General features: G+C 38.9%; 1 protein-coding gene across 3 annotated transcripts in view; it reads right to left on the reverse strand.

Annotated features, from left to right (window-relative positions):
* Positions 1-28: 28 nt before the first annotated feature.
* CEP295 (centrosomal protein 295) overlaps positions 29-19,608 on the reverse strand; it is a 39,461-nt gene continuing 19,881 nt past the window's right edge. For 2 of the 3 annotated variants that reach the window (XM_083828842.1, XM_083828843.1), the window contains exons 17-30: positions 19,198-19,419; positions 18,877-18,969; positions 13,390-13,493; positions 11,248-11,386; positions 9,896-10,129; positions 8,475-8,629; positions 8,087-8,249; positions 4,518-5,179; positions 3,472-3,645; positions 3,084-3,201; positions 2,578-2,781; positions 1,890-1,998; positions 1,350-1,449; positions 29-821 (exon numbers count right to left, since the gene is read on the reverse strand). In XM_083828842.1, coding sequence (XP_083684968.1) covers positions 774-821; positions 1,350-1,449; positions 1,890-1,998; positions 2,578-2,781; positions 3,084-3,201; positions 3,472-3,645; positions 4,518-5,179; positions 8,087-8,249; positions 8,475-8,629; positions 9,896-10,129; positions 11,248-11,386; positions 13,390-13,493; positions 18,877-18,969; positions 19,198-19,419 — 2,525 coding nt within the window. In that variant the 3' untranslated portion in view covers positions 29-773. The remainder of the gene's footprint in view (positions 822-1,349; positions 1,450-1,889; positions 1,999-2,577; positions 2,782-3,083; positions 3,202-3,471; positions 3,646-4,517; positions 5,180-8,086; positions 8,250-8,474; positions 8,630-9,895; positions 10,130-11,247; positions 11,387-13,389; positions 13,494-18,876; positions 18,970-19,197; positions 19,420-19,608) is intronic. The other variant, XM_083828844.1, reaches the window with a different exon arrangement.

The raw sequence follows: 19,608 nt of genomic DNA on the forward strand, positions 1-19,608 counted from the left end.
AAAAGAATATTCAGGTATAAGAGGGGAACAGCCCTTTAAAACCACAACTGTGAAGGTGAGAGTAGAGCCTATACCCTTCAACTGCAAAATTACTACCTCTGATCCCCTCCCATTGCAGCAACCCTCCACATCACTTAAATCCAGGGACTGACAAACAAACTATGTTCGGCTTACCCTCTTTATTTAAGGAGGGGGTAGCAGTTTGAAAGTCTCTTCAGCTACAACAGCAGTGATACTGCTTTCTGAAATGAACAAAGCAGTTAACTGTTCTTTAAAAAGAAGCTCAGCAGCTTCTACCCTTCTGAGACTTTACTGTCTCTTAACTAGGGCCGGATTTCATAGAGCTACCCAGGTATTCTACCTACTGGTAACAAAATTCAGGCTTGCATTACCAGTTGAGCTTACACTTTGTGATATCCTGGGGCTTAGTTGAGCTTGTAGTGTACTCTAAGAGGGGCTAAGAAAACTTGAGGAACTACCTAAACATGTAGCTTTTCAGAAGGAATCCGTAGGTTGAGGTTTTTTAAAAATAACCTTTATTTTTACACAATTTGTATTACTAGTACAAGCTCTTAGAACCAAAATGCACATCAAGAGACTTAAGGCATTGTCATTACAGTAAAGTTTGCCACAGGTGAAAAGTAATTAATTGCTGAACTGTTACCTTAGGTATTACACAGACACCATATTTAAATAAGATTTTACTGCTAAGTGCTTGCTCTTCTGAATTGTACCAACCCAGTTAATGGAGAGTGCTCAAAGGCTTCTGCCAGTCAAGGTGTTTTCCCTGTCTTCTTGGCTCGTAACTTCTCTAGCATTTTCTGTAAGTAAAAAAAATCATGAGACAACAGTAACGTAGCTCAAGTAGTCATACTAAAAATGTAGTAAAGCAAAAAACTGAGGTACTGCTTGGGGGTGTAGGCTGAACAGCGGTAACAGCAGCTGTATAACTTCTACAGATAGCAGCTCCTGTTACAGGCAAATCCAAACAGGTCCCTTGCCACCTTACCCTCAGCTATTCTCAGCTCAGTAGAAACTGAAGTTACTTGGAACAGCCAAAGCCAATTTCCTTTAGAGAAAAATTTCAGCCCTAAGAGGGGCTCTGAACCTACAAACACAGTGACTGTCCGCAGGGGCAGTCTTAAGTGTGATATGCCCATAGCAATAGCTATGAAATCTTTAAAAGCTGAGTTACCAAAGGTTAGGTTACAACTCCCCAAAAGCGAAGCTGAAACATTCTGACTCAGTCCGTGTTCTGTACAGTCACACACTGCACAACTGTCTCTGCTTGGAAGCTCAGTGAAATGAGAACTGACCGGCTCAAGATGCCGTATAACAGATTATTTTACCTTCTGAAACTCCTTAGCCTTTTCTCTGTTTTTAGCATAAGTTTCTTGCCTTTTCTTTTCCTCCTTTCTGTTTTTTACTTCTTCAAGTTGATTATAAAGTCTGTCAAAACAATGGGAAAATATTGTCAGGAAGCAAAGTGGCAAAGCAGGAGTAAATTAACATTAAGGAAGTCTGTCTCAATTACTAGAAATTAAGAAAAAAACAGTTTTGACTTTGCTATCCAATAATCGAGGGTCACTTAAAATTCCTCTCCTGCTCCCTGACCTCACAAAAACCCCATTTTGGAGCTGTCAGTGTCCAGCTTTAATTGTGAGCTGCAGCTGAGCAGGCTGCCAGCCCTGATTCTTACAGGAAGCTCTGCAAGGGAATTGCCCCAAGTATACGCCTGCCTCAAACACACTTCACTCCCCTCTCCCAGTAGTTTCATGTTAAGCTGTGTTCTGTTAAGGTGCAATTGGAAGACCACAAAGTGCTGTCACAAGACACAGATGAACTACTTCTGCTTGTTTAATCCAAACTTCTTTCTGTTCGTGCGGTACCTTGAGGTACGCTGATGCATTTCCACTTCTCCAGACTTCCTGTCTTCTGGAGAAGATACTTTCACTTCTCCTACTTTCTTCAACTGGTTGACAACTGCACCTTTTTTTCCTTCAAAAGACACGGAAAATGGAGATTTTAATCTAGCTAATACATATATTCATATAAAGCTGCACTGTGCCCCAGCAAAGGCTTACTCAATTTAACAAGTTGACACAAGGCACTGACTGGTTGTATGATATCAAGGAACGTCAATGACAGGGTTTTTCAGCACAAGAGTACTCAAAAACACGAGAGGTTTCAAAGACTGAAAGATGGAACTACAGCAAGGAAAAGCTGGAAGAATGGACACAATGGAGATTGAAGTTTTCTGTTGAAATTAATTCTCTGACTCGTTAGGCTACTGCTTCTCAACAGCTGACTTCCAAATCCCTATTAACACACATCAGAGATGAGTGAGGTCTCTCAATACAGTCGTAAGAGACACCTTATGATCACACATGTATGAAGCAGGTAATTAAGGGCCCTTACATCACTGAAGAGGTAGCCAAAGAGTGGGGGAAAAAAATTCCCCACATCCCTGCGGAGCCTGCAAAAGCAAGAGTGAAAGAAATGGGAGAGCTGTTCTTTGGTTTTACACAGCGACTAAAGGCATACCTACTCCTACGTCATGTCCCCAGATAAACATACCAGTGAGAAGAAAAGACTCCTTTTGCCTGCTTAACTTCTCAGACTTTCCTCTTTGAAACTGTCTGGCTTCTGGCTTTTCATTTTTTCTCTCTCTATTTTTGATTTCTTCTACTCTTTCCAGAGATTTCTGAATGAAGCTCCTCTTTCTTTTCAAAAAAGATTCTTGCAAACTTCCTGATGCAGAAGGAAACTCTAGGAGCATCACTGAGAAAGGAAAGGAGAAGACTAAACATTTCTCACATTCAGCAAAGAACATTATCACCTCTAATAACTCATATGTTTCAATCCATTTCTCATAAAATGCTGACCTTGACTGCTTTGATAAATGGCACGAGGAGAATGACATTGTGAATAATGAACGTTGCAAAATAGGCAGCACTTCAGAGCTACAGGATCTGGTACCTGTAAGCAGTACTGCCAAGACAAATGCTGTAATAATTACTGCATCAAAAGCATCTTAAAGCCTCAAAACATACCAAAGACCTGAGAAGCTCCTAATTAATTACCTGCGGTCTGATGTGATGGATGCTGTCCATCATTGGGATGCTGGGCTCTGGAAGAACTGTCAGGCCTTACAAACATGGAATAATCCGCATCTGGAACTAGTGGTAAAAATTCTCTTTCCTGTCTCAAAAAGAAACATTAGTTAAAAATGCATAAAACACACCACAAGTTTGAGTCAAGTAGTAGTACTGCAACACTGACACAGACCAGATAGAAATAAAAGGAGTTCTTTTGCCTTTAGATACAAGAAAAAAACATCAGAAATGGATCTTGACAGTAAGAATCAGAAACTGTGTTTCTAAAAGCATTCAAAAACTTTAAAAATAAATCTAGTAGAGTCCCTTCACCCACTAGATCTCAACTGCAGAATTACAACTAATTAAGACTCACCTCAGTAAAATCATTAAGGTCGGACTTATCCACACGTGCTGGGTTACTGATTTTATCCTCTTCTCTTTTTTCTTGGTTCGCATGCTCAACGTCAGATTCCACAATGCTGATGTCATTTGAGCTTATCAGAGTGAGTTCAGGTTCCTCCATAATGCCATGCCCCGACTCAGTTTCCTAGCAAACAGATTACACAAGACCTTAGTGTAAAATATATAATATATATATATATGCATTGTATACATTTAAAAATACATTTTTAATATTAATGTTATAATTAAAAAAAACCACTATTTGCAGAAATATCAACAGCTAGTAGCTTGTTCCAAAGATGAGGCTAGTTCAACATGTAGGAAAAAAAATCTGCCCCAAGCACTAAGGAAATAGAGCACCTTGCCTGGGATGTTTGTTAATTGATGCATGCAAACCCTGGAACCTAAATCCAATGTAAAGTACATTTCTTTGCTTGTTTGTTTTCTAAACACTGCTAAATGAAAACAAATAACCCAAAGAACCAAGCAACAAAATAACCTCTTCCACCCCTCAAGTTTAAATTACATCTGAAATTTACTTACAGCCATGCTTTTTAAAAAATAATAATAAATAAATAAAAACACACCACTTTGTCAAACCTTTTTTTTTTTTTTTTTTTTTTTTAAGTTTACTTATGCTTTGGTTAAATTATTTAGCCCCCTTCTTAACTGGGGTAGGGGCTGTTCAGTTAAGGAACTGCCATGTCATGCCAGTGCACATGGTACACCAACTAATGCTATGGGAGATGGAATATATACGCTAGGGCTCCTGCAATGATGCTCATGGGAGATAAAGCTCAAGTTAGCTACCGCTGATTACTTCAGTGCTACAATCTGAAAGGGCAAGCAGGAGAGCATAAGTCCAGGAAACATGCAAGTCAAACTAGAATCATAAAGTGAACATTTGCCAAGTTATCTGATGTTAAAGGCCTAAAATTGCTTGATTAAAAAAAAAAGTGAATAAACAAAATACCTGCACAAATTTTAAAAAAAACAAAACACATCTGTTTTACTTACCCAGACTGGAATACGACATGAGCTTCCAGGCACAGAACTGGAATGTTTTTCATGTCTTCCTGGGAAAGAAACATTCTGTTGTACAACAGCCTGTAAACGCACGCCTGGGACTTCCAAGCTGGTTTCTCTGGTAATCCTTGAGGATTTCTGTACTTCTGGAAATCCTTGATCCGGCTCCTTTACATTGCTATCGCACTGAGAATCCACTGCCACTGCTTTATTTGCTTCATATACATGAAGTAGTTTTTCAGGAAGCTTCACGTACTTCCTATCAAATGCCTCAACAGGTAATTTTTCAGAAGACAGAGTCTCTTGCCTGAATGTTACACTCTCTCTGAATAAGTGTTGAGGGGAAGTTTCTTCCACTGGGACAGGTGTGGTATTTAGCTGATAAAATGACTTTTGCTCTTCCAGTGAGCTCAGACTTTCGTTTCGTGTCTCTTCCATTGAACACTGCAGACTAACACACTCCATGTTTCTTGCCAGTTCTTCATACTCTCTGGCGGACGAAATACAGTTCTCGTTGCCTCGTGTTTTAATCCCAGGGTTTTGTCCAAAAGACTTCTCTAACATTACGTTACGGTCCTCTGGCTGATCAGCATTCTGACTGAGATCGCTCAGAGAAGATTCTGCTCGCAGTGGGTGGAAAGATTCATCTGAACCTGTTTCAAGAAGTTAGAGTCAGAATTCTTAACATGACAATATTTCAGCTTTAAAAAAATCCCTCCATAACAGGACTGTTGAGGAATGTGCAACTCTGCTGAAGTTTCGTAAAACATAATACCATTAACATTACTTGATTCATTCAACTTTGACTCACTTTGATTCATTTTTTATATATGATTCATTTTGTACACAAAAAGAAACAACATTTTTTGTTGCTTATTACAATATGTTAGGGATAGCCTTCACAATGCTGCTGACATAACTGCATTGTAAGCCACTAGATTTGTATTTGTATCTATTTATACACTGCAAATGGCAGTGCTCTGAGTTTCTTTTGAACCCCCAGCAAAATCTCAAAAGCAGGAAGAAAGTGATCAGAAACATCATTACTTGGGCAGAAACTCTTCATAGTAGAAGACAACATCCAAACTGGAACACTGACAGCTGTTCATTTAGGTCAGCTAGTTGGAAGAAACTCTTCACTCAGAGGGCGGTGAGGCCCTGGCACAGGCTGCCCAGAGAAGCTGTGGGTGCCCCATCCCTGGAGGTGCTCAAGGCCAGGCTGGATGGGGCTTTGGGCAACCTGGGCTGGTGGGAGGTGTCCCTGCCTGTGGAAGGGGGTTTTGGAACTGGATGGGTTTAAGGTCCCTTCCAAACCAAACCGTTCTGTGAGTCCTAAAAGCTACAGTATTGTACCCTAAATTATCTTTCCCTTAGATTCTAAATGTACAAACCAAGATTACTTTTTTTTTCCAGAAGAAGCTAGGAAAGGAGAAAAATTGGGTGTAAATATTTTAATTACTGGGGAGGCATTTCAGTACTACAGCATCTACCAAACAAACAAGGTTTCTTTAAATACATACATATATTTTTAATATGCCTCTGACATAAGATTGATAAAATCAGTTACACAGACTCCAGCATCACATTATTAATTTTTTTTTAGTGGTAGTGTTTTTTTGGTTTGTTTTTTATATTGATAGCAATATATCATATAAATCTTTAAGTGTTTCTGTTAAAGAAATTTTTGTTTTGTTTAACAAGATATCTGGTTTTATATGCATAAGGAATACTGTCTCCAGATAAATAGCAGTTATTAAAAATCTTGAAAGAGACTACAGGGAGGGAGGAATTACACTGTAATATCAGCCATCGCTAGAAAATTCTCCAGATGATGGAACTAAATATCAACCTACCTCAAACTGACAACCTGAATTAGTTTTTGATTTCTCATCCTGTTATTTGTGTTTTGTTTGCTTGTTTTTAATTATTTTTTTTATTTTAAAGCCCAAGCATAATTGGTTTGGGATCATAAAAAGAAAACTTAAAAGAGATGAGGAAATATAAGAGAGAAGTTTAAAGCACAAAGATTGTTTCTATGAGCAATTTAGAAAGTGAATGTTACAGCTAGCAGGAGTTTGCTAAATCCCCTTTGCTGTCACCAGAGGTAGTCTCATGGTGTAAGCCTTTTCTGGCATTTTCTTTTGCACTCGTACCTGCTATCTAAAGTGAAAGAAGCATAATAAAACCTAGCACGGTTGCTTGCAGCTTTAAACATGACCAGTATGCGTTTCCCAAAATTATGTGGATATATATGCAAATAACCAGGAACATTTATATTATTCATACATCCACTACATAAATACTGTGTTACTTTTACTGTTATTGATCAGTTTCTGTTAAAGCACCACTGTGCTGAAACACCTGGTTCTTGGTAACTTAGAGCTTCAGAAATACTTGTTACTGCTCACTGCGTTTGGAATTTCAGATCAGTTCTTTCTTTAGAATATGTTACAGATTAAGTTTATAATTTATAATGTTTATAATTTATAAATTTATTAAGTTTATAATTTTAATAATTTGTTTATTATAATTTAAGTTTATTTATAATTTATAATTTGTTTATTATAAAGTTTATTTATAATTTAAGTTTATAATTTTAATAATTCAACTGCAGAACATTAACAAAAAAACTTTTCCAGTTATGAGCTGCTGTTAGCTTAGTGCTGCTGTAGAATCATAAGCTTTTAATCTACTAATTATTACATTGTCATCTGAAAGTTTATTCCTTTCTCTCTTCCTTCATTCTGAAGGTAGATAAGGCAATTTATAATCAGAACAAATTTCACATGCAGTACACAGTGACTGTTGGTGCAACTTAACAGTGCAGGAGGAAAGTCCGACGGTTTCTTGAAGGACACAGTGTATAAAAGAGAAATAAGATTACAGAAATTCTAACACATGCCTCAAAAACCAAAGTTCCATAAATTGAATGATTTCCTCAAATGTACAAAATGAGGGATGTATGCATGAACCAATTTTTCAAAAAACTAATTAAACTATTGGTTTCAGCCAGCACTGATACTTGTTCACTAACATCGTAATTACCACACACATCATGGTTTTGGCTGGGATAGAGTTAATTTTCTTGCTACTAGCTGGTATGGTGCTGTGTTTTGGATTTTTGATGACAATAGCAGTGATAACACACCGATGTTTAGCTGTCCCAGAGCAGTGCTCACACGGAGCCAAGGGCTGTTCAGCTCCTGGTGCTGCCAGCGAGGTACTTGGGGGTGCACAAGGAGCTGGGAGGGGACACAGCCAGGAGCTGACCCAGGCTGGCCAAAGGGATGTCCCACACCGTGTGCTGTCATGCTCCGCAATAAAGGCTGGGGTAAAGGAGGAGGAGGAGGGGAATGTTCGGAGTAATGGTGTTTGTAACATGATATCCGTTAGAGTATATGAATATCAGGGTCTGCTTCTGTATTTAAGTAGCAACTGTTGATTTAGAAGGGAAGAGTTCCTTTCCAGTTTCAACCCAGCAAACCAACTTTAAGGATTGGTAATTCCATACTAAAGATGGTTTGATTTTGTAAGCATAGATCAGACTACATTGTACATACCCAGAATACCATTTTCTTTAAAAGACTCTTCTTCTGATGTAATGGTGTCGGGCTTGTTTGTTTCAAGACTAGAAGGCAGACTGCCTCTTTGTATATTCAGACTGGAGTTTCGCCCATCTAGAAATGCAGACATGTCTTGACTTTCTGTTGAAAATGTTGAAGTCTAGTGGCAGAAAAAATCCCAATTAAGATTTCATTTTCTCAGGAATATGAAGGATAAAAAGTCAACTGAAATTTTTGCTTTTTGGATCACATTGCTCCTTGCTAACAGCAAAAATGCCTCCAGTTCTACATATATCAAAATCTTTTTTCATATAAACAGAACACAGTATAAGGATTACACATTTGAATCTTACATAAATTTTAAGCCAGAGTTTTTCTGTAGTACCTTCCTAAATTCTCTGTTGTCTTGGGAAATCTTGTATTGAGAAATGGATGATGAAATATCAAAGTCAAGACTTGGTTCCAAAGGCTGAAAGATCTGATGACGGGAGTTAGGAAAATGCCTCTCCATTTCAGGAAAATCAAGCTCAGCTGCCAGAGCTATAAGAGAAGAGGTTATTTTTCAGATGGAATAAGTAGAGCACACAGAATTCTGCAGGCATACAAATAGTAGTTTGTAAAAAAAAAAATAAATAAATAAAAATTACAACATCCAACTCTTACAACGCAGGTACAAACAGCAGCAAGAAAGTGATGGTTTTATTTTACTTTTAAATGAAAATCTACAGTCAAGAAGCTCTCTATTAAGTACTTGCAAGACTGCGTAAGAAGCACTGTGTCCTATTTAGGGCTTCCCAGTATGAAAAGTACACACTGACACAATGGAGCAAGTCCAGCGAGGAGACTTAACAGTGATTAGAGGAAGGATGAAGCACATGATGTTTGAAGAGAAGCTTAAAAACTGGGTTTGTTCAGTTTTACAAAAAGGCTTCAGTGTGGGAGAAGAGGTGAGGAACAGAAATCTCTGGCATCTACAACATCCTAAAAGAAAGTAAAGAGAAGATGCAGTCATGCTCTTCTTGAACATGCCCAGTGACAGAAGAAAAGATAATTGACAAAAGATGGAACACAGGAAATTCTGGTTAGATACAAAGAAAAAAAGTCCCAGTGAAGGTTGTTAAGCAAGTTGCCTGGGTGGTATGGAATCTCTGCCGCTGGAGATAATCAGAACTTGGCTCAAAAAGGCCTTAAGCAACCTGGCATAAATTGGCTCTGCTTTGAGCAGGAAGGAGAATTTGGATCACAAGTAGAAGTCCCTTCTTTAGATGAATCTAAAGTTCTATGATTCCACGTTTCCAAAGACACTGCAGAAGGAAGTAGTTCAAATTAAAACACTGGAGTTATCGCCACAACAGCTAATAAAGATGTTTTATTTTCATGAATCATTAAACGTGCACTTAGAGAGCACAGAACTGTGCACAGAGGAGAGCACAGACCTTCTGGCAGCCTGTTAATCGGTGTTTCATTCAGATAGGGTTGATAGTTGGTAAGTATTATATATTGTTATCTGTTCTGAATCCCTTAATACAGAGTTATAGATACACAAGCAATAAGATCAGCACAGACAACAGAAACAGTCTAGCCATAGTAGCAGGAAGCTGCACAGAATATGATCAGATGTCTGATCAGATTATCTTTTTGTTGCGCTATACTATGCAGACATATACATAAAGCAAAGGATGACGAACATCTTTAAAGCAGTTAGAACACACTGACAATAAAATATAAGCTGAATATAATGCAGAAATGCATAACCCTCATTCCATATGACAGTGTAACACATAAATGCTTTAAAATCGCAGGTACCTTGGAAATGCACATTGTTCTCTGATGAAGACTTCAAATCTCCACCACATTTCTCCAAGATCTGCTGAATCTCACTGTCCTTATAAAGGTACACTTCCCCTTCTGACAACCAGGTTTCAGGTGCTCTTGACAGATTCTCTTGCCTCTGCGGCGAGGTAAAAGGCAGCAAGGAGCTCCAAGGGCAGCTTGCTGGTTTTTTCAAAATTCGGTCTTCCGTACTGTCAGAAGACAATCCTGAAATAAGAAGCTCGGTGTTCACACGGTTTTTCATATAAACCACTCACATGAACTCACCTGAAAACACACTGCTTAATATCCTGAAATACCCTTAACATCTGGATTCTTGGTGTTTTTTTTTTTTTAGTTTTGTGTTTTTTTTGTAAGCTGTCTCCAATCAATACTGACACCTTATATTTTACAACTAAAAACAATAGGAAAGAAAGGCTGCAAGCAAATGATCTTAGAGTTTGAGCTTTACATAAGGAAGACACAATTTGATGCAAGTTACAAAGTTTGTTACTCAAAATGCCACTTACACATTCAGAAGATTGGAGTTAAAATAGAGCCAGCCTGAGACTTCAGTGGCTCAAGAAGTAATCTTCAAGGATTGGTTTATGAACATGGAATAACTCATACACATATACGGGTACAAATGAGATCAGATACAATTCAGATTAAGACAATATTAAGCCTTAAAGTGAATAAATCTACAGGTCACTACATAATCACTTTCCAACCCACCTTCCATGTTCACAGGTGATAAAGCCAGTATATAGAGGAATGACTATACATTATAAAGATCTAATTTTTAATTTTATACAACGCTAACTTAAGATCAAGAGACAGCCTGCAAGCAAAAAAGGAAACGAACACACTTCCAAGTTAACGTGGCATCAAAAGTGGCATTTTTACAAGATATTGGAATTTACTACGGTAACACTTCGGTGCAACAAGATATTGCCACAATTCTCCTAACAGCAGGACAACTATCATCACTCTAAAAATTGACGGTATATACTGATTGGAAAACTTCCATCAGTGTATTGTTTGGGGATCATATTTTCTAAAAATTGTGCCACCTGAAAATTGTTAGTGTTACAGTTGCTTATTAAAATATCCTTTGCCAAACCTGATGTGTTACAAGGCTAAATTATAAGTTTAAAAAGCTCACAAGCACAGAATGTGTATATTCCAGTTATACTCTAAAACATGTATTGACAATTCCTAAGTGAAGTTCCATATTAACCTTTTTCAGACAGATTTATGTCCAGTCAGCCAGATCCATTCTGCTATAGAATAAGGGAGAGAACACAATTTTTCATTTACAAAAATAACAAAACCCCAACACTTACCAGTGTCAATAGGGCTGGCATCCAACGTTTCGCTAGTCAAAAAGCTTCCAGTGGAAACTGTTGAAGATAAATCACAGGGTATCGCTTTCATGAAAGCCTCTGAACCCAAATCTGGGGATGCTACCTTAGAAAGCACTTCCTAGGAGGAAGTAACATATCTGTTACCTTGTATTCAGACACTATTTGAAACTTTAAAACCACAGCTTTTATTCTGAGCTCAGTTCAAGTGTAGAAGCCTTCATTTTTGGCAGTCAGGCAAAATAGGAACTCATCATTGCTCAGCACACAACATTCACAGCCCAGCTCCCAGACCCAAATGACCCCCAGCAGCCCCCTCCCCCCAACACACACACACGCACACACACCCACACACACCAAGCCTCTCAGAACTGTCTACAAATCATTACACCTGGAAGATTATTTTATCTCCTGGTGGTCAGATTTGGCTATTTCTCATCACAGACCTACTTCAGTGGAATTGTAGATCTCAGAGGAACATAAATGAAACACATGAAAAAGTCAGGAATTTTACCAGCACCTTCAAGTCTGTGCCTTCTGAATATAGGGGAGTGACTTAACAGTTTAATTCTAGTTTTACAACTAAATATACAAAGTATTCTAAAATATTGTCTTCCTTAATTTTGAAGAAAGCTCTACAGTCACAGAATAGGGAATGAGGGTACTTCCAAATTTTGAAGGTTTGAAGGATGAGATGTTAACATTTTATTTCTCCCAAACTTTGAATTAAAACATACATTAAGACAGAAAACTAGGAAACCCATTCCCTCCATTGTTTTCACTTATATTAAGTATTTATATAAGGCAGTGTGTATACACAGATGTACACACACACACAAATATACATACTGTCTGCATAAATGTTTCCATACATCTATAAACAAACAGTAATTTTTAAATAGTGGTTTTGTCCACTGACAAAACAGCAGGATCTTTGGATAAAGAAAAGCAGTGGGTATCATTGACGTTGATTTCGCAAAGGCCTTTGACAGTCTCTCTAAAAATTCTTGTATCTGAGCTTGGATGCTACAATCTGGATGGACGGCCAGCCAGACAGGCAGAAAACTGGTTGGCTGACCAGGCTCAGAGGACAGGGATTAGTGGGTGACACTCCCCCTGCAAGTGGGGAAGAAGGGGAGCATGACTGGGGTCTAACCTGGGACCTGCCCTGTTGAACACCTTTGGCAAGGACCCAGAAGAGGAGACAGCATAGAATGGAATCACAGAATGGCTCGGCTTGGAAGGGACCGTAAAGCCCACCCAGCTCCACCCCCCTGCCATGGGCAGGGACACCTCCCACCAGCCCAGGGTGCCCAAAGGCCCATCCAGCCTGGCCTTGAACACCTCCAGGGATGGGGCATCCACAGCTTCTCTGGGCAGCCTGTGCCAGGGCCTCACCGCCCTCTGAGGGAAGAATTTCCTCTTTATATCTAATCTAAATATCCCCTCTTTTAGTTTAAAACCATTCCCGCTTGTCCTGTCATTATCTACCCGAGTAAAGAGTCCATCTTTCTTATAAATTACAGATGACCTCCTGAGGTCCCTTCCAACCTCAACCACTCTGGGATTCTGGGGAAGCAGAGCTGGTGCAGCCTGAAGAGATGGCTTGCAGGGGACAACTTGCAGCCTGCCTGTGCTTATAGGAAGGGTACTGAGATGAAGCCAGAGTTTTCAGTATTGCTTGTCAGGAGGACAACAGACAATGTGCATGAGCTGAAAAAGCAGAGGTTCAGTCTGGATATAGGGAACAACTTTTCCTACAGGCAGCCTAGCACCAGAACAGACTGTCTGGAGAGTCACGCAAGCCTCCACCTTTGGAATTTGCGAATATCCTGTGGAATAAAGCTCTGAGCAACCTGCTCTGATCTCACAGCTGACCCTGCTGCAAGCAGGAGGTTGAAACAGGGACCTTCCAACGTCCCTCCTACTCTGAATTATCATACAATTGTTCTAGATCCTACCTGTTCCTGAGCATTCTGGAAATACAAGACAAAATTCTCAAATGCCTGATTCAAGGCAACAAGAACATGACAAAATTTTCCTTTCTGCACATCATCTTAGCATTCCAGCTAAACCCATCACAAAGAGTAAATTATGTTACACAGTTACTTTGCTATGACTAACCGCATGAATGCTTCTGAACGATGGTCCAGAACGTGGTGTGCTCTCTCCAACTTCAACAGCAGGAACTGGTGAATCTTGAGCCACAAGAGAATCTTGGGACTGAGCTGAACAAAATGTAATAGAAGCGAGAAGGAATAGAAAGCAGTTGTTAGTGTTGGTTTGTTTTTTAACACCAGATGGCAGTAATACTCTACAGCGGCTGTCCTCACTGTTAGGCACTGATTTTTGCCCATTCTTACCTCTTTCGTCTCACTTACATTATACTTTCTGTTCCACTGTACCACGATTTCTGATTAGCATGACTGATCTCTGTAGACCATGCCTGAAGAGCTAGAAATTCATGCTTTGGCTTTGCAGAATGAAATACGTCTTTGGTAGCGTTCCTACAACCATTTCATTGGGGTGAAGGAATCCTTCTGCCCTCTACCACGACAATGATTACAAAGCAAAGCAGACCATAGAAATCAGAAACTACGAATTACCTAACTAATTTTTTATTACTTTTTTAAAATTACCTAAGTTTTGGTGCAGTCCAGGATACGGTTCGCTTTCTGGGCTGCAAGCACACATTGCTGGCTCACGTTGAGCTTCTCATCCACCAACACCCCCAGGCCCTTTTCCTCAGGGCTGCTCTCAATCCATTAGGTCTGCTCTCACTTTTTCAAGGAAATGTGTTAAATATCCAACAGAAATTTAACTCAAACTGGGGAAGTTAAGTTCACACGTTTTCTCCAGTTCTACTAGGGCTGCTAATGATAGTGACATTTCAAATTTCTGGCATCTGCAAGGCTCTATCCTTAGGTAGATCTCATAACATTGCAACTTCTAACATTAATGTGTCCCTTGTATGAACTGAAACTCCATTTCTTACTAGAAGATGGAACCCAGATGTTGTGGTTTTCCTACTACACAAAGCGGAAGAAGTTTCCTCTGTGAAACAACGTCAGTGGAATAAGATACTTAAGTATTGCATTAATTATTGAAGTCAGCATCAAACATTTTGAAACTCCTTTTAGGAAAGAAAGAGGAAAAAATAATAATCCAAGGCTTCCTCTAGCCACTGTCACCCAGTTACACTGCTAGGAGGAAGTACAAGAAACGAAAGGAAATAACATCTAAAATATACTTATTGAATTAAAAGAGACATTAACCTATTCTTAATTCATTTACTATGTTACTATTTTAAATGCTAGATGACAGATCTCAAAATAAAGGGGAAAACAGTTCTCAGAAGGACCTCCCTCTCCAGTTCTCCGAAGTTTCTAGTAAGCTTGATCCTGATCATTCATGGCATTTTGATCAGAAACTGAACAGAGCCACTGGCAAAAGAATTTGCAAGTAACAAAGACTGGAAGAATGACAAACACAGTAGCACTGCAACTGTAAAAGTTATCTCGGCTTTATACAAATCTGGGTCTGTTAACGCTGTTGCAGTACAGGTAAAACTGTAAGTCAAGTGCATGACAAAAGTCTTCAGGTTCATGGTAAATATAACTTAAAATTTGAGTAGGACAAGGTGGCAGCGAGCTCCTTGGCTGCCAGTCGTGTAATCCAGTCCAGATACAGTGCACAAGTCTGCTGTTCTTCTTGGGACCGTAATATAGGAGGCAGATGACCGTGAGAATAACCAAGGCCTTGAAAAAAATGTCCTTTCATCTAAACCTCAAAGAACGTTGTAACAAGAAGCAGTGGCAAGAAATGGCTGTAGGACATATGGGAGCTGGAAATAGACCGCTTATTTTAGAATAATTAAATGCTGAAACAAGCTACCGTGGAGGGCACTGAATTCTTTTTTCTGATATCTTTACATCAAGATTCGATAGTTCTCTGAAATAAATGCTTTATTTTATAAAGCCTATCAGAGTGACAGGCAGTAATTTAGGATACATATGAGAGGAGATTCAAGTATCTGATACTCTTTTATATAAATTCTATTAAAAGCCATTCGGCAAACATTTTATTCCTATACTGCAATAACTGCGTTGTTCTGTGATATAAATACAAGGGACAAACAGCAGCAATTCCGTGCTATAAACCAAATTAATTACTGATTTCAGAGTTAAAAATACAACATGCTCATATCTCATGTCTTTATTACAGTAATATCCTTAAAAACTGTACTTGGTGGCTCACAAAGAGGGGCTTTTTTTAATTCTTTTCCCCTCCCTCCAAAATAATAGTGCAAGGCTCTTGTTCCTCACAGCTTCCTGACATCTACATAGGACTTTCACGTTTCAACCTCCCGGCCACCACAGTGTTTAAAATGTGTTTAAAAAATGAGGCTGTAATACCCAGAATGCAATTTATTCAACTGAAATTGCAGTAAAATAGTAACAGCAATCATTTTATGGTGCAATTGAAAGGCGTAAGACTGAGCGACAAATCATTTGTGAAGACAATGAAAAACAGGGACCAGTCCAAACCCAACCACAGGGGGAAGAAAGTTGTACTCCACACTAGTTTGCTAAATTGGTGATGGATAAAACAACCTGTTGCAATAATGAATTATGGACAAATATTTGGGATTATTAAAAATAAATTGAAGTCTTAGGTTACACAAAAAATAATCATGGAATAACATCTCTGTTTAGGGTGGCATTACATGAAAGTAATTGCATCTGGAACGCTGCTCAAGGAGACTCAAAGCCCAAGGTGAGTAAATAGAAAGGTTTGTTTACAGGCCGGTAAGGAGAACTGTGAAAAAGCTGTATGCATCAAGTCTAGTCACTATTTCCAAGATGATTTCCCTAAGGAAATAAGGTTTATGCAACCAAAATGTCTCATCTGTAGGATTACTCTGCAATTCCCTATTAACAATTTACGTTCTGTTAGCTCATTTTAACCGAACTGAAGAATTCTCAAATATGTTCAGTTTCTAACTCATCTTGTGAGACATCAGTGGCATGGTAAGAGAGAGCAATCTGAATCAGTGCCACCAGCGAGGCAAATCCTGCAACATCACTCTAACATTACCTGTCCCCTCTGCCCGCTAACCGGCTGACCAGTTTGTGTAGCACTTGTGACCGCTCAGTATGGATTTATGGATTTTTCAGCAGGGATTTAGGGACTCATCCTTCCTTAACCAAAAGCAGTCCTCGAGACCGCCTTTACATCCAGATTTGTCTGCATCTAAATTGGAGAGGGTTCTTTTTTCCTTCTTGTAACAATTGGAGGAGAGAAATAAGGATAGTTAGGGAAATCCCAAAAAAAAGAATATGCCTGTCACCCAACGACAAACCTCGTATCAAATGAAACACCTTTATTGATAGAGTATCTAAATAAGTTTACCAAGTTCATCTTTTTCAGAACCTGTATGACTTTGACCTTTCTATCTTTAATGCTTTACTTTGAAAAAGCAAGTGAATAGTGATTAATAGGATCTGTGCACATCTGGTAGTCCTATAATTACAAAGCAGTACAACTTGCAAGTTGTAAAGCTATACATTAAAGCTAGAAACCACCACGAATCTCTCTTTAAAGGGTAAGGTCAAGATCGCACACAGAAAGCACTCACTTGCTCTTATCTTTGGAGAGACAACTATGTCTCTTGAAAATAGTCTGAGTTTTTGGGTAGACCTCTGTGGTGCCTGGAGTTGGACTCGATGATCCCTGTGGGTCCCTTCCAACTCAGGATATTCTATGAAAACACGGGACAACTGCAAACACTAGTTAGAATCAAGTAGAAAAATGAAATCACAGCTACCATCATAAGTTGCAACTTCAAAAGCACCCTAACTTTCTATCTTTAAAAACTTTAAGAAAAACTAGATTTTCTTTATGAAAATACTGTACCGGTTACTCCAAGTGCCGTTAAGTGCTTTACAGACTTCAAATTACAAAGAAGATATTGTTGACAGCTTGGGTTGTTTGTTGAACTGCTCAAGAGGACAATGCTCCTAAATACATAATCACACAAAGCTTTGCTTTTCTATATAAATATGGATGTTCGCATGGTGGTTTCCTAATCCTCTTACATGAACCATTACACTGTTCATATATAATGCTATGTAAAAAGAGACTACAGTATGGTATTTTTTGTTAATTTGGAAACTGGTGATTGAGTAATACTTCTAAAACTTACTCAGAAAATCTTGTCTCCAAATACTGTTAAAAACCCAAATTCTTTGGCGATAATTTAAATATACATACATTTCAAAAGGACTATTCTGAGAATTAAAGGAAGCAATTGAAAGGAAGTGAGCTAACATACTTAGGTGTACTGATTTAAAGCAAGTTCAATTCCTATTAAGTCTTGATTGAAAAGGATGTCTTGGCACAAACTAAGTTAAAAGTTATCTTAAGATTTGGGGCAGCAGTGAAAACTCTAGCAAAAACAAGAGGTGCATACCACAGAGCTGTGTTGCTCATAAAGACGTACATATGGCAGCGAAGTCGCTGAAAACAACCCATTAGCAGCTCTAATAATGTATTTAGTTTGGATGGACGCTGAAAATTAACGGACAATGAGGTGCTGTCATCCCATATTAAACTTCACATTGCTCAAGTAAGTGTTTCACAAACTTTGAATAAGAGTTCACAGCAAGTCAAGCGTGCCATTTTTCAATCGGAATTACAACAAACTGCATTTCAACCTGCAGAAATTTGAAGAGATGCAAATGCAGTGCAACTGGAAGTACTGGAGCCTTTGAGTTAGCTCTTCCAAGACTAAAGAGACGAGCTGAATTTCTTACAGGCAGGGAAAAACTGTAGGATTTAAACCCCTTGGCATCCACTTGTTAGTCCAAGTGCTTGAAGAACTTCATAGAAACCTGCTTTACTTGTTTGCCTAAGACCAGTTACCTCTGTCCTTTTATAAGGCAGCTAAGCTACCCATAACGTGCTTAGCAGGTTTCAACAACCCTGTAATAACATTATTTTGAACATCCACAACTTGCTTTATTTGTGGTACCCAAAACAACTGCTATTTATTTACGGAATCATAGTAACTTTGTTATCCATGGACACAGACCAGTCTCAACAGTGTAGTTTCTAATAAAAGCTCTTCAGAGATTAACAGAAAATAGCAGAACTAAGGTAATCCTTACATCATTGCATTATTTTTCTCTCCATCGTTGCTACCAGCTGTTTCTTTCAAGGTTGTTTCTTTAAGCTATTGGTTACACTCAGCCTTCTATAGTTTGTCTCAACTAAACTTCCAAGCAATTCCTTACAGAAAGAGAACTTTCTGTGGATGTCTACATCAGTATATTAACAATTCAGAGTTCTCTTTAAACTTTAATTTCCGTTGTGTCTCTAAAGGAATCACTGGGTACTGACTCAGGCCCACCGCTGCGCTTGCACAAAATAGGTTCCCACCCGGTGAAGCTGCCCACCTGAGCACCCTACAAACACTCTGGCAGAAGGTACCTCCCTCAGGAGAGAAACCACAGCTTCTGCAGCTTTCTCTAGCAGTTGGCTCCCTATGCATGCATGAGATTCTGACGGAAAAGGCAGAGCAATCAGGTGATACAAAAGAGGCTTCCTTACAGGCAGCTCCACAGGTTACAGATTCGAAGCACATGCGTTGGATGAAAAACTCTTGACTAGCAGTGCGGATCACTATAGCATGAACGCAGGTTACTAGAATGGTAGTGGATCACAAGAAAAAAAAATTAAACCCCAAAATTCAGTCCTTCTAAGACAGACACTTATTGAAATTCCATTCTTTACACTTGAAATTAAACTGTATTTAAATAACACTGAATATTCTATAACAAGTCAGGTTACATGGTGCAGATACATAGCAGTAAGATTAGCAGTGCAGAACGGTACTCACACAGTTCCTCAAAAGGAAGAGCATCTCCTCACCTGAACCGCAGGAATTTTCAGCACTCATCAGCAACAGCTCTTGTAGTAACCCGGACTGTTTCCTTTGCCTTGGACTTTCACTAGAAATTTGCTCCTCATAGTTTGTTGTGCTCCCAGGTGACCTGCCATCCTTCCGAAGAGCAGGACTGTAACATTTCACATATGCAAACTCCCCAACAGTTGAAGTGGGAGAAGATTCTCCACCAACAGAATCTGTTTTACCTGAATTTAAAGCATTGAATCAGTTTAGATATAGTTATGCAACACAAATTCTCTGCTCTGGATTAAGATCTCCTTTCTCCCCAACCCTTTCACCCCACCAACAGCCCCTTTTGGCCACCCAATCCAATTAAAAAACTCAAGTTCAATTTGTTATTATCTAACACAACTAACAAACAATAATGGCATAAA

Source organism: Anser anser, assembly GCF_964211835.1.
Source record: "Anser anser genome assembly, chromosome: 1".
Lineage (NCBI taxonomy): Eukaryota > Metazoa > Chordata > Aves > Anseriformes > Anatidae > Anser > Anser anser.